Source organism: Pogona vitticeps, chromosome 1 (genome assembly GCF_051106095.1).
Source record: "Pogona vitticeps strain Pit_001003342236 chromosome 1, PviZW2.1, whole genome shotgun sequence".
NCBI lineage: Eukaryota > Metazoa > Chordata > Lepidosauria > Squamata > Agamidae > Pogona > Pogona vitticeps.
The window spans coordinates 303,144,115-303,159,518 of NC_135783.1; the positions used below are offsets into that span (position 1 = coordinate 303,144,115).

At 41.8% G+C, this 15,404-nt stretch overlaps 1 protein-coding gene across 2 annotated transcripts; it reads left to right on the top strand.

Annotated features, from left to right (window-relative positions):
• Nucleotides 1-251: 251 nt before the first annotated feature.
• CCDC32 (coiled-coil domain containing 32) lies at nucleotides 252-14,197 on the top strand. Of its 2 annotated transcripts, none has more exons than XM_020795765.3 (4): nucleotides 252-382; nucleotides 5,105-5,351; nucleotides 7,440-7,596; nucleotides 11,729-14,197. In XM_020795765.3, exons 2-4 carry the CDS (start codon nucleotides 5,117-5,119, stop codon nucleotides 11,865-11,867), a joined length of 531 nt encoding a protein of 176 aa, XP_020651424.1. In that variant the 5' UTR covers nucleotides 252-382; nucleotides 5,105-5,116; the 3' UTR covers nucleotides 11,868-14,197. The 2 variants fall into 2 exon arrangements, with proteins under 2 accessions (XP_020651424.1, XP_020651425.1); XM_020795766.3 differs by having other exon boundaries at nucleotides 262-573.
• The last annotated feature ends 1,207 nt before the right edge of the window (nucleotides 14,198-15,404 follow it).

Genomic DNA, 15,404 nt, shown 5'->3' on the forward strand with positions numbered 1-15,404 from the left:
AACATCGGACTTTGTTGTCGTTTTGTTCCGCTCCGAGCTCTACCACGCTTTATTTTACTTTCGATGACATTCTTTGTTCTAGCAAGCGGGCCCCGCATATGGATGACTGTAACCAGAGCCGGTTGAGAACCGGAAATGCTGTCAAAAGTAGCGCCTTCTTGTTCCACCGCCCCGACGGGTGATGATTGACATGTCCATCCTGCCCGTAGGACCAGGAGGCGGTGCCGTGGCTGCCGTTCCGTTCGCGGATTGGTTAGTTCAGGGAGGGGGTGGGTAGCGAGCCTCGGCTGGCACACCCCCGAGGAGCCGGCTGCGGGGTCGTTGTCCCTTTGTTGACTCTTAAAGAGGAAGGAGGGGGGAGACGGAGCGGTGGCTGTTCCAGGTAGGGAGCAAGGCGGCCCGGGACCCCGAGCTGGGCAGGTGGTGGATGGAGACCACGGCGCCAAACAGGGAGGGGAACAGAAGAGACCCTTCGGAAATTCCGCAGGATTTCATGCCTTCCTTATAGGCCTTCCTCTTCCTCCCCGTATCTTGGTGGTTTAATGCAAAGTGACTCTCTCGAAGGTTGCGCAGGTAGAAATGCTGCCACTTCGTAAGCCTGCAAGAAATATACTTGACTTGGGTTGGGGGGGAGAAAGGACGTTTGTCCTGTTGTTATTCAGTTACGGCAACACTGAAGTCTGTGGCTATATTGCCTTTTAGTTCTCTCAGTTCTCATTATTATTGGATTACGGAGTACAGGTCCCATTATCCACAGACAGTATGGCCGCTCTTACATAGCCAGAGCCTGCCTGATTAGGGATGGCTACTTTGTGCTCTGCAATGATGTGCTGTTTTTTGTCTCTAAGCGGCAACGACATCCTTCCTATATCATTGCGGTTGAGGGTTGCCCCCAAAAGAGCTTGCAGAGGATTGTAGCCATCCAGAGATGTAGGTCTCAGGGAGTGCCTTCCTCGGGCAGCCACTTGTGAGCGCTTGCTCTCTTGACTGGTTAGATGTCATCAGAAAATAGAGACACCCCCCAATCCACCTATGTACAAAATGTAACGAAAACATTTACATCTGCAAAAAGACCTGCTGCATAACTTTTTTGAGATAGATTCCTTGAAATCCTGAAACATCTGAGGGTTGGGTTTTTTTTACATTTAAGTTTGTCTTCCCAGCACACAGAAGGATAACTATAGAAAATGACAACTCTACTATTAACACTTGTCAGAAAATTTCAGAGGTTATAAACTCTATTACAATGGTGCCTCAACGTACGACTATCCTGACATGTGACCAAATCAAGTTACGACCAGCTCTGGTCGCAAAATTTTGGTTTGACTTGCAACCGAAGCTTTGCGATATGATCACAAAAAAAAGGTGGGGAAAAAGGTGGGGAACTGCTAACCATTAGTCGGTAAGGAGGCTGCCTTTTTGTAGCTCCTTTACCGCAGTGGTTAGAGTCTGTGCTTTCTGAGAGAGGCTGACTGCCTGGTACTACTGGAATGGGTTTGTTTAATTTGGGGGCGGTTATGTTTCTGTGCTTTGATGGGTCTTGCAGTGTAGCATTTTTAGTCCCTCCTGGAATGGTTTTTTTCAGTGGCCTGGATCCATTCCAGTCAGGCTTCAGGCTGCGCCATGGTAAGAAAACGGCATTGGTCGTCCTGTTGGATGACCTACTGAGGTGGGTTGACAGGGCAAAATGTCTTTGTTGGTCCTCCTCAATATCTCAGCTTTCTTTGATACCATTGACCACGGTATCCTCCTGGGGAGGGTCTCCGAGTTGGGAATCGGTGGTCTGGCACTTGCCTGGTTCTAATTCTTCTTGGAGGACCATCCTCAGAGAGTCCAGCTTGGGGAGAGTGTTTTGGCCCCATGGAGCCTGAATTGTGGAGTTCCACAGGGCTCGATTATCTCCCCAGCGCTGTTTAATATCTACATGAGGCCGCTGGGTGGGGTCATCAGGGGATGTGGGGCTTTGTGCCATCAGTACGCTGATGACACCCAGCTCTATATTTCCTTTTCTCCAACCACCACAGTGGATGCCGTTCCGTCCCTTCAACGCTGCCTGGAGGCTGTACTGCAATGGATGCAGGAGAATGGGCTGAGGCTGAACCCAGACAAGACGGAAGTTCTGAGGGTGGGTGGCCCCTCCATTGGTGGTTTGGGAAACTCCCTCTCTTTTGGGGGAGTGACTCTTACCGCGAAGAGTGAGGTTCGCAGCTTGGGGGTCCATCTGGGTCTGGTGTTCACCACGGAAACCCAGGTGGCGTCAGTGGTCCACTCCGCCTATTTCCATCTGTGGCAGATTGCCCAGCTGCGTCCGTATCTTGATGCTGGGGCACTCACCACTTTGGTCCATGTGCTTGTAATCTCGAGATTAGACTACTGCAATGCGCTCTATGTTGGGGCTACCTTTGAGATTGATGCGGAAGCTTCAAATGGTGCAAAATGCGGCGGCCAGATTTCTCAGTGGGACGAGAAAATATCAGCATATTTCCTCCACTTTGGCTGCCTTGCATTGGCTGCCCATTCATTTCCGCATTGATTTAAAAATGTTAATGATGACATATAAAGCCTTAAACGGTTTAGGACCTCAATATCTAGCGGGCCTCCTCCCACCTAGATCTACTCGAATCACTCATTCTAGCCAGGAAAGGCGGCTGAGGGGCCTAACGCTGAGGACCAGAGACAAAGTACAAGAAGCCGGGCCTTCTTGGTAGTGGCTTTGGAACATTCTCCCTTCAGAGATCTGTCTGGCTCCCTCACTGGGTGTTTTTAAGAGCCAACTTAAAACCTGGCTCTTTAGGCAGGCTATCCCTCCTGTCCTCACTTGATTATTTTTATCTTTTCCCCATCTTGAACAATATTGTTGTTGTTTTCTATTTTATTATATTGCTTTTATGCCATTTTTTTATTGTTAGCTACCCAGAGTAGACTTGGGTCTAAATGGGTGGGGTATAAATTTAATTAATAAATAAATTTTTGTTTGTTTGTTTTAGACTCCAACCCGCCCCCTCCAAATTGTCTTCTCTCTCTCTCTCTCTCTCTCTATCCTCTCTTTGTGTCTAAAAGCACAAACCTTTGTCTGAGGGGTCTGTGTACCCCAGTGATGACTTTCTTTCTTTACTCATTTCCCCATTGTTTCCTCCCTCCTTCCCTGCCCTTTTTTTAACCTTTGAAAACAGCCGGAATGGAGTAATCGTGTTTCAGTGTATTCCTATGGGCAATGGTGCTTTGAGTTACAACCATCATCCTGGAACGAATTAAGTTCGCAACTCAAGGCACCACTGTATTCTAAGTAAGTATACAATGTTGCCTTGAGTTGCAAACTTAATTTTCCGGGATGATGGTTGTAACCCAAGTTACAACCATTCTATATGTTAACCATTCAAACACCCTAACACAACTTGTAACTGCTTGGAGCCATCCTTGGAGGTAACATGTTAGAACAGATGTAGGGAAGTATAGCTGTATTTTCCAGTATTGAAACTGTCCATTGCACACAGTGGTGAAGACATGTATTCTTTCTGCTATACTCAGTGGTTATGATTTCTCATTGGCTGTTCTGACCATCTACTATTCTCAGTATCCTTGTGTATTGGTTCTTTTTTTTTAAATGCATTTTTCAAGAAATTGGAATGGATATTTTTAAAAAAATGTGCACTCTGATCTTCAAAGAACTCAGTGTAGCTTACCAATGATTCTAAAGTAGTTTCATTGAGGACCACATCCAGACCTCTTTAGTAAGTGAAAAGTCAATTCTGTCCCCAATTATCTGGGAGAAAGTGTCACTAAGTACTGTGGGACTTATTTCTAAATAGATGATCAAGGTTGCATTGGAAAGATACTTTAAGCCCTAACATAGCATTTGAAGACATGATAGTTTAAGATTATAAAAAGTATATAGCTCCAGAAGGGTTTTTTTTAATGAACTGTGGATTAGAGTCCTTAATAATGAATGTAAAATTCTACTGGGGGAGATCTTTGCAATGAGTGTAGTCATTTTATATCATGCCCATTTCTTTTGGAACTCCTTGTTACATAAATTTTATGTCTTTTGATAACAGAAAGATTAATGCCATAATGTATTCTCATAAGCTTTATGATCTTTAAAATGGTCATAACAAAGGCTTTGCTTCCATCTCTGTAGGTTTGATTCTTGTTTGATTCTGAATTAATCTCAATTATTATCACTAATAATCTGCTTTTATGAGGCATAATCCTATAGCAGAGCTCATGTGTACAACCATAATGTTCTGTCAGTGCTTTTGTTTTACACAAATGCAGGCATCTTAATAAAAATACATCCTGAATACACAATAGTTAGTAACACTTTTGTAAAGTTCTTTGTAGACAGAGTTTATCCAGTTTGTTTTGGAAAGTTTAAAAGATTTGTAAAAAACATGATATATGGTATAAAAATCCTTGTGAGCTGTTCTGCTGTATATCATTTCAGAATGGTGACAATCTACAAGCTCCCAGTTGTCTCAAAACAAAATAGTTTTTGGATTTCAAACACGTTTCCTTATGTTTAAGTTTGAGAGTTTTTTTTGTACAGGTTGTACCTGCTGCTCTGCCATCTCATCTCATGTATGTTTATGAGGAAACAGGAATGTGATGTATAATATTTGCAAAACGTAGGACCCAGACAGATTTTCTAGAAGAAAAGGAAGTGATTAAAGTAGTAACTCAGGTACCATGTCCAGTCTGCTAAGCAGTGAGTTGCACCTGCATAGCAATGTGGGATTACATGAATTTCACAGCCATTGTCATTGTGAAAATGGAGGGTGGGATTTCTGCATGAAGGTCAGTGCTTCTGCAATGGTGGTGCTTGTGCTAATATAGAAACCCTGTTTTATTCTCCTGGTGGACCTCTGTACTCAGCAGAACCCAGTAAGATACTGGCCCAAAGGTTCACATGCCGGGATATTTGCAGGTGCCTAACAACCATTTGAGAAGCTTTAACAGCATTGAGCACTGCAAACTGAGAAGTAAAAAGCACAGAGAACTAAAAATTCTTAGACTTCTAATCTTTGGAAACTAAAAGAGGGAAGAAATATGTAAACATGTGGACTGTATTCATAAGCAACACATACTGTAATACATATTTTTTCAGGATTTCCCCATCATGATCATGTTTGAAAGTGTGGACTCCCTAGTCACGATTTCCAGCCACGACCTGTGGGCTGAAATCTGTTCTTCGCTGCCGTATCCAGACCAGAATGGAGAATCAAGCAATGCCTTTGCAGATTCCTTCACTGATTGTTATGTTCCAAACGACGTCATGGACACCACTTTCCAAGCTGCGGACCTGAAGCCCTGGGCACCACTGAAGGATTCTGAAGTCTATTTGGCTTCTTTAGGTAAGTATATGGGGAGTTTTAGTTCTGTCATGTTGCAGTCAGTGTTCTCGCTGGCATGGGCAACTTTGGCACGTCTTCAGGCTAAATTTTCATACCCAGCACCTGCCATGAGCTGAGGTGGGGGGGGGAGGTAGGAATCAAAGCTAAAATTTGCCTGTTATTTGGCTTGGCAATGGTTTTCTTGGGGCTCCCACGAACCAGTTTAAAAGAATAATCATTGCAATTGGAAATCTCCTGGAACAGGAAGAAGGTTTACTGTCTGTCAAGGGGTCTGTGGAGGTCGCACAAATCACCTTGAGAGCCATCTATGGGTCATGGGCTGCGGTTTGTCCTCCCAGTTCTAACATCTGAACAGACACTGGGGGCAACAATGATTATATACTGACATCTATTATTGTAGTGAAAGTGATTCTAGCTATATGTATTTGATCACTATGGACATCATATTATGACATTTTTTTTAAAAAAAAACAAGACTCTACCATAAAACCCATTTTCTCCAAAGTTAAGGTAAAGGTAAATGTTCCCCGTGACAATATTTGTCCAGTCGTGTTCGACTCTAGGGGGAGGTGCTCATCCCCGTTTCCAAGCCATAGAGCCAGCGTTTTGTCCGAAGACAATCTTCCGTGGTCACATGGCCAGTGCGACTTAGACACGGAACGCTGTTACCTTCCCACCAAGGAGGTGGTCCCTATTGATCTACTTGCATTTGCATGCTTTCGAACCGCTAGGTTGGCGGGAGCTGGGACAAGCGACGGGTGCTCACTCCGTCGCGTGGATTCGATCTTATGACTGCTTGGTCTTCTGACCCTGCAGCACAGGCTTCTGCGGTTTAGCCCGCAGTTAGTTCTGGTAAAATAAATAGGTTTGTTCCACAAGTAAGTGGACATGGTTTAAGAAACCTTTTCTTTGAGTACTGATACTCTCCATGAATTATTCATCTCAGTCTGCTCCATGTTTTTAGATATTTTTGAGATTTCAAAAAAAAGCTCATAATTTATTTTAAATACAATAAAATCTGTGTGCTGTCAAGTCAATTCCAACTTATGGTGACCCCCTCCCAGGTTTTCTAGGCAGAGAATACTCAGAGGTAGTTTACCCTTCCCTTCTTCTGGGACTATGGATCTTGCTCAAAGCCACACAAGGCTGGCTCTACTCACAGGAGGCAAAATGGAGAATCAAACTCTCAACCTCTGGCTTAGCAGCCAGATACCTAAAATTACTTATTTATTTATTATTGGATTTTTATCCATCCCTTCTAGACAGGAGTCTACTCAGGGCAGCTCACAATATATTAAACACAAAAACAGATTTAAAAACAACAATTAAAATCTACAATAATAATATAATCAAGATGGAAAAGTGAACGGCAGAAACCAAGAAAAATAAAAATCAAGTATTGGCAGGAGGGAAGAGCCAAGGTTTTAAACAATTGAGCTTATCCAGCCAGCTATCTTCTTTTCATAAGAACACTGAAATGATGAGAATAATGCCTTCATTTCCCCTCCACTGAGACATAAGGCAGAACGAGAATGAAAAATCATTGCCCAACTTCATCTAATGTGTTCCTTGATAAAATCTTTACATTATACTTTTTGCTCATGTGCTTTATAAGTAATAATCACAGTTACATTTTCTCTTCAGATATCACCATCATCCTATTGGCATAATAGCAAGCTGTAACATGAAATAGAATTCACTTTTGATGTAAAATATAAATATGGTTTTGATGAACAAGCATTTCATCAAAGCATTTGAATCACATGTTTTGTGTGATTTTTAGAATAGGAGCAGAAATGAGTGGTCAGGAGGAGGGTGTCCACTGACTGTTTTTTTTTTTAAAATCCATTCTTTGCCAGAATAAAATCAGGCCCTAACAAACTAACTAACAGATTTCCACATATCCCACTTTTACTACAATAATAGATATCCCAGTATGGCAAAATAGATGCCGTAAGTCACAATGGCAGTTTATAGGAAAACTCATGTAAAAGGATGGATTAGGAACTTCTGAATGTTTCATGGTCACTTGTTTTCATTCCGTCGCAAGGAAGCATTCTTCCTTTATTTGACTGATTCTTTTCCCAGAGAGACGACTCATGAGGATAAAGGGTTTGTCACAGGAAGTGACCTCCAAGGATATGCTGCACACCCTTTCTCAGGCAAAGAGAGAATGCTGGGACCGGTTTCTGCAGGACAAGTCTGAGACTGACTTTTATATGGAGGGAGCTGAATCAGATGAGAGGTACTGATGTGCAATGAGGGCCTTATTCATACAGTATATCAAAGTTGATGTCTTTTAACAGGGTGGCTGAAGTGTGGCCTGTGTGGCCCATTCACCTCCCCAGGTCGAAATGCAGCACCCCAGCATTCACTTTCACACCAATATATGTCATTAGCAGATTTTGTGTGTGTGGTGTGTGTGTGTGTGTGTGTGGTGTGTGTGTGTGTTTGCTCGTAAGTAGAGATGGGGGTATTTGTATTTGTATATGAATACCCCCACACAGGTGGTGATAACGAGGGTCCGGCCCCATGGGCCTGGATGGTCCACTCACCGATCTGCCGTTGCTGCGGACACTGAGATTCTTCCAATGGCTCTGCAGATTGTGATCTGTAAGCCGCTCTTCAACCTTTCAGCGAGGGTTGTCCTCCTGCCTCCTGCCAGGAGTGGCTAGCCAGTCACGATCTGCGAAGCCATTGGAAGAATTGCGGCGGCAGCGGTGGATCAGTGAGTGGACCATCTGGTCCCATGGGACTGGACCCTCATTATCACCACCTGTGCGTGGATATTCATTTTCATATAACAGTGGACCCTCGACTTACAGATGGCTCCACTTACAGACTTTTCGAGTTACAGACTTCTCTGGCCACAAAATTTAGGTTCGACTTGCAGCCTGAGAATCGACCTACAGACCAGAAAAAACAAAAACAAAAGAACCAAAATGGAACAAAAACGGCCGGTTACGAATTAATCGGTTTTCAATGCATCGTAGGTCAATGGAGCCTCGACCTACAGACTTTTCGACCTGCAGCCAGCATTCCAATACGGATTAATTCCATAAGTCGAGGGTCCACTCTACGCATACCCCATCTCTGCTCATAAGTCAGCTTTTATCCTTGTGCCTTCTAATGGACATAACAAGCAATTGTCCAGGACCCCCAATACACCTCCCTGCCACATCAGTATAGTTTGTTAAAATGGTCACTAGAGGACTTGAATGAGCCTTTCAGTTTAAATTTTTTTTAAAAATGTATTTTGGGAATGGGTGGGGCACAGTTGCAGTCCTTTATGGTCTAAGGCTGAGCCCACCCCTGTCTTATAGAAGTGCCCAGTACTGTGGGAGGAGAGTGTTCTGGAGTTTAATTTAAACCATGGCTCATACTTGGCTAAGGACCTGTTTTCAATGCCAGGATTTAGCCCAAGAAACAGTGGAGGAGAACTGGGGAGTCTTCCTCCCACCAAATGTTTAACTTACAGCTCCCACCAACCTTATACATGGCCAGTGGAAAGGGTTTGTGGGAGTTGAAAGCCAAAATGTCTGGAGGCAGAGAGGTTCCCCAGCCCTAGAACAGAGTGTGCTTCTTTCCCACTAAATAACTATAATCTGCTTGGAATTTCACATCTGTTATGAGAAAGTCTGAAGTCAGGAGGGATTTAAAAGATGGATTTCCTCCTGTATTTTTGACATGTTTACAAATGTAGTTTTCCAGTTTCCTTTGCAGATTTTAACTGTACAGTGTAGAAATTGGTTGGAGGTTGTCCTTCATCAGATTTTTTTAACATTGTGTGCGAAGGCATATTCTGTACAAGAGAACAAGAACTACTGTGTGATGTGCAATGAGGAATGGAGTGGAACCTTTCTTCTTCTTCTTTTCTGACATTGTATGGGCGGGGGGTGTCTGGCAATAATGTGCTGTGGTTCCAGGATCTGTTGAGGGTGTTGTGTTTGACTGAGGGTTAGTCCACTAACTAGCCTGCTCCCCAAATTCCATAATCACAACTGGTCATAAGTCCACTTCTAGTTTCTTACAAGCCTCTTTGTGATAATGGTAGGAAAGGAGGAGATGCCTTGCTTTTTAAGAAGAAGTGCTATATCTGCTGTAAGCCGCCTAGAGTGGTCTTAATTGACTAGATAGGCGGGATATAAATAAAATAAATAAAATAAAAATAATAATATCTGAAAACTTCCAGGAGTTCTCTTTTGGGGCTGAATTTGTGTTCAGATGTTGCAAAAGTAGTCAAGGGCAGTATATGGCCTGGAAGTGCAAAAATGGGCTTGGAGCCATAGGTAGCGCATGTGTTGCCCAACCCTTTGGATAATTAAACTCTGCATCCCTTGCCAATTGCATCCTTCTCCACATTCTATTGTGATTATTTCATTAATATAAACCACTCATAGGCTCTTGTAGGCATCATTTATGCATTCTTTTTGAATAGCCATTTGTTCTACAGAGACACCAGGACAGAATGCTTCTTTTGCCCTACTAAGTTATCACACTTGCTCAAGACAATCTGAACTTGTTTTTATGATGTTAGAGAAAGGGCTTCTCTGGTTCAGAATGATGGTAATGTTCCCTCAAAAACGTCTAATGTGAAAAGTATGATCTGGGGAGAAAGCCCTTCAGAAACCATGGCTGACTGTGGGAGGTTTTATCTGGCACTGGGAGAATGTTGTCCCTCTACATTTCTGCAGAGACAATAGCCTGAATATAGAAACCTTGGTGACGGAAGACCTGTGCCAGCCTTGTCATGTGTCTTGGAGCTAATTTACTGTGCTGTTGTGATATCACCTTGCTCACACTTGCTGTCTGACTTTGTACAGCAGGGTGAAGAATGTGTGGCCCTCCAGATGCTGTTCCCATCATTGTTCATCCTTGGACTATACTGGCTGGGATTGATGGAAGTGGAGTAGCGTTATGGATGGCAGCTGTCAGGATTCCCCATCCTGGCTGTGGGATTCTGGAAGCTGCCATCCAAAAATTATTTTTTTCCAAGCTTGGGATGAAGGTAGCAGTCCAATAACATCTACAGACCTGCCTATCTCCTACCCTTGTTATATGTAGCCAGGGGCTCTTTTAATTGACTACATATTGCTCGTTGTCTTAATTTGTCTTATTTATTTTATTTTTATTTTATTTATATCCTGCCTATCTAGTCAATTAAGACCACTCTAGGCAGCTTACAACAAAATATAACAATATAATTAAAAACAATTTTATATAAGGGGAAAAACTTTGGACAAGATGGGACAGACACTAGGAAAAGGAGAGTTTTAAACATGACATGTGCCCCTAAGCCTGTGAATTATAAATGATATTACACATGTCAAGTAAAAGCTGCTTGCTTGTCTTCACACTGCTTTTCCCCAAAGAGAACTGGAAAAATGAGCAAACTGGTCGTTTCTGTACCACAAAACCCTTTCCTGCAGTATAAGTTTGATTTTGCCACACGGTTTCTGCCTTGCTCATCCCTGCAAAGTCTAATAAAGAAATTGGATATTTCAAGTTCTGCAGAGTATTTTCTTCTTTGGTTCTGTTTGCAGAGCTTGGAAATTTTAGTTTTTTGTAAAAAGTAGAACTCCCAGAATGCCCCAGGCAATGGCCTTGCTGGGAGTTGTAATTTTTTAAAAAAATCTTAATTTTTCCAACTTCTCTCTTGCTGTTCTATGGTTCATTAGGATAAATGTTCTGACAGGGTTAGACTGTTCATATATTGCTTTGAATGTCTTATTAGAAGAGGCTCTACTATATTAATTGTGGCTGAATTCTCATCAATTCCTAACAGCTGTTCCCTATTGACATAATTATTATTGGCCAGCATGTATCAGTTCATTAGCACTCAAAGTACTTTTGAGAATTATGCAGGTTTCTGAAGCTCCCATGTGTTCCTTTGCTGGGTTGTTCACCAGGCATCGGCAGCTCATGGACTGCTGAGTCCAATCTCCATAGCCAGTGGTGGAACCTGATTGTTGTTGCCGTTGAAAGACAGCTAGAGGGCACACATTGCTCATGTGTTGTTGTATTTGTGTTTTATCTGTTTGTTTACTACACATAAATGTTTACTGCACATGACACATAACTTTCTTCCAAAGAATTCAAGGTAAACTACCTGACTCTCCACCCTGCCTCGCCCGCCAGCTGTATCCACATAACGAAGCCATGAGCCTAATTGTGCTGAGAGTGAATGGCTAAAAGCTCATTGGGAATGTGAATTTGTGCATCCTCAGTAGTAGTTTGATATTCCAACATCTGTCTTCTTAGCTGTTGACTGAAGATAATCAAATAGAGTGTCTGATTACGTTGTCTATTGGTCTCCTCCCCCCCCCTCGTTCTTATTACTGTATGTTTTACCTTACTTTTTTTTCGCTTCCCCTCAGCACCCTGGAGCACTTGAAGCGCTGGCTACAGCCTGACAGAGTGGCCATCAGTTCTGAGGAGATGCAGTATCTGATTCCCCTCGAGGCTTGTATGGAGAAGCAGGAGTCTGAAGAAGAGTCCATGGCTGTGGAGCAGTGAAAGACAACCATCCAACCTGGGAGTTGGGTGGAATTTTTTGTTAAAACAGCAAGTGGAGGGAAATGCCAATATTTGGCTGAGGTAGACCTCAGTGTTTTTTGTTTTTTGCTCACTTACAGTGGGTATTCCAGTTTGAAGTCACAGATTTAAAGTTAGTCATGTGTGTTCTGCTAAGACAACAGAACATGAAGGCAGTGGATATACACTTGGTATTTTGAGATGGACTGGAGTGGGATGTATGAATAAAAGAATCAGTTGATTCACTTTGTGTCCAAATCTTCCCCAGAGCATCTTGTTTTAATATTTCTGAAGAACATGAATCCACGCTGCACCTTTATGTCATATTCTTTTCATTGGCAATTGGTTTTAATCCAGCCTTGAAATGTACAGAAAACTATACTCTCAAATTCCAGTGTATGGGAACCTTTTTTTGCCATTCCGTCCCTACAACAGGGGCCCTAGTCTACATCCACAGAGGTTTCCGGTGTGCCCTGTAGAGTCTTTCTATAGAATCCTGCTGCCACCCAGCTAGCTGGGAGCAGAGTTGCCCGTCTTGCCTTCTGACATCTCATCCTGTCGTTGCAGGCTGTGGCTGAAGTCTAAGGTGCAGACCCAGTTGGCTTTTGCTCTTCTTCCTTTCTCTTTGCATGGGGGAGGAGGTGGAGGAGAGAAGTGCTAGGGTTAGGAGGTCTACCCAACAATTTAACCATGTTGTCTGTTAAAGGGCTGGCGTGGTGGTGTAGGAGGCCACCGGCATTTATTAGCCCAGTAAATATGATCCCTCACCTCCTTATGGTGTATGACTCCCTAATATATTCGTTCTAAGGCTGAACCTACATGTACTGAGCAGTTGTGTGTATCTTTCTCTTAGCTTCTTTTAATGTGAAAATGTCCCTGTATATTATCTTTAATGTGAGAGATGTATATGCGCCTGTGTGCAGCTTTTCTTGTCTCCACCTTTAGTTAAAAGTCTGTAATCTATTTCACTGCATGTGATACATAGTTTTAGCCTTAGATAAATAACTTCCTAGCAAAAGAAAATAAGAAAGCTCTTTGCATTAACATTGTTATTTTGTTCCCACAAGGAATAGGTTTTGAATCAAAATCTGAGTCTAAATATAATCATCTTCTTTCCACTTTAAATTAAAAACTCTGGAATGGATTAAGTTTGCTGTATTCTTGGCATTTACAGACCAATGTGATGATCTTTCTAAAACCTTTTATGTTTCTAGCCAGTCTATTTGTATCTGTTCTATTCTTCACCTTTGATTTTCCTTGTGTCTAAGAAGGAAAACAAAACAAAGCATTGTGAAACAATTATTCCAAACTGTAGCAATGATTTGGAATAAGAAGACCAAGTATGAAGCTAAATCTGAGCTGAAAAAAGCAGGATATCTTTCATAAGCTATTTCCTTTTCCCATGATATATGCCCCCATTTCATTGGTTACAGGTGAAAGGAAGAGGGGTGAAAAGTCTTTGTCTTCCAGTTACACACATTCCCAATCTCTGCCTCTTCTGTTTCCCATCTGCCAGCCATTCTCCTTCACTGCTTCCCTCCTCAATATATTTTAGAATCTCTTATTAACGTCCCCCCACCCTGTATCTTGCTTTGTACAATTTCTTCCAATTGGTCTTCTACTTCGTATACATTGTTTTGTAACTAGTCAGATTTGATTACACAACATCATCATAGAAGGCAAACTGAAGGTGAATATCTTCTTTTGCTCTCAGTGAGGATGTCATGTCATTGTATGAGATTGGCTGAGAAAGTTGAAGAGTGATTTAAATTCATTCTTTAAATGGCAGAGGAATAGCAGGTCAGAATCACAGTAATCAATATCATTGAAATAACATGAAAAATTAGACAGGGTGGATCTCTGCTTTGAAATGCTTTTTCACCGGATCGCTTGAAATTTGAGTTTGTAGAGATTTTTGGAATAGCACAATTAAAGTACAGAAGGAGAAATATGTGATTCTGAAGGTTTTTTGTTTTGTTTTCACTTGCATAGCATGGCTGTCTCCTCCCCAAAGCTGCAGAGAGGTACTGTTTTATTGAAGTTAAATTATTGAAATAATCAGTGCTTAAGACTCCAGATATTACTTATGTAAAACATCTCAAAACCTGATACATTTATATTTTATTTGATTTTATGTTTAGTACAGCTCTGGATAGTTTCTGCCCTGATGGATGTGAGCTGATTATTTTACTGTTGCACTGCTGCATAGTCTATAGATGGTCTGTTTGTATAGTTAGTATACTTGACACAAATCACTTTCAATGATTTCTGTTTAAATCCAGTGCAAAATATATATGCTTGTGTAGAAGGAGGAGATGTGACTTTGTGAATTATTTATTATGCATATACTGTCTTTCTCCCCATAGGGGACCCAAGGCAGATCACAGCAGCTAAAAGTGTACAATAATCAACAGTTAAAATATTAAAAAAACATTTAAACGTACTGTATTTTTCTGTGTATAAACAGGACTTTTTCCTTAAATAATTAGACAAAAAAATGAGGGTCGTTTTATACATGGAAGGCAGCCGCTTTTCCCTGCCTTTTGCGAAGCCACCGGGGTTAGCCAAAAGGGAGAGAAGGCTCCCTTCGAGTAAAGCAGTGGTGAAAGGGCTGCACAATTGCAGCCCTTTGATCCTGAAGCCCTTCCATGGCTGCTTTATCCACTTCCTAAGCCCCACAGGAAAAGTGGCAGTCAAAGGGAGCCCTTTGATCCCTGCTTTTCCCTTCCTTTTGCTAAGCTCCGTGGCTTAGCAAAAGGAAGGGAAAAGCGGGAATCAAATTTTCTAATTTGGGTTTATACATTGGGTTGTCCTATAAATGGAAAAATACAGTATATGAAGATTAAAACCAAAATTACAATCAGTTTTAAAATATTTTTAAAAACATTTACACGTTTCTAAGTTTAATAAATGTAGCATTTGAGAGATGCTTATTGCTTAAAAGCTGTATGTAAGGACAGATGGATGTATGGGGCTGTTTGCTATCTCTCAATCTTCTGAACATAACTCTCTTTTGCCAATTGCCAGTACAAATATGAAAAACCACTCCAAGTATGAAATCCTGATAAAAAGATGCAAAAAAGTAGGCCAACTCAGAGTCCTATACATACATCCAAATAGTCTGTCTCTAACAGAGTTGAAAGACAAGTATTTCTTGGTAGAGTATGGAAATTTATGGCTTAGAAAACCTCTAGTTATACAGGGGAGAAAAGATTCACGGACCTACAGAGCAAAATTAGCTTCAAGACTCCTCACAGGAGACCACACCCTTTTTTTTAGTTTTCTTCTTAACTGGCACTTACTGTCTCAACAACTCAGAAAGAGGAAGAAAAAAGGTTTAATTTACTCATAGTTCCTAATAGATCAATAACACCATATTGTAGGGGGAAATGATGTGATTAGATGAACAGAGCTTAACTGATTATTGGCTGCATTACTACATGACTGACTGAATATTGATTACATACTGTTTAACTGATCATTGACTGAAAAACAGTGGGAGGAAGCTCTTAGGTAGAA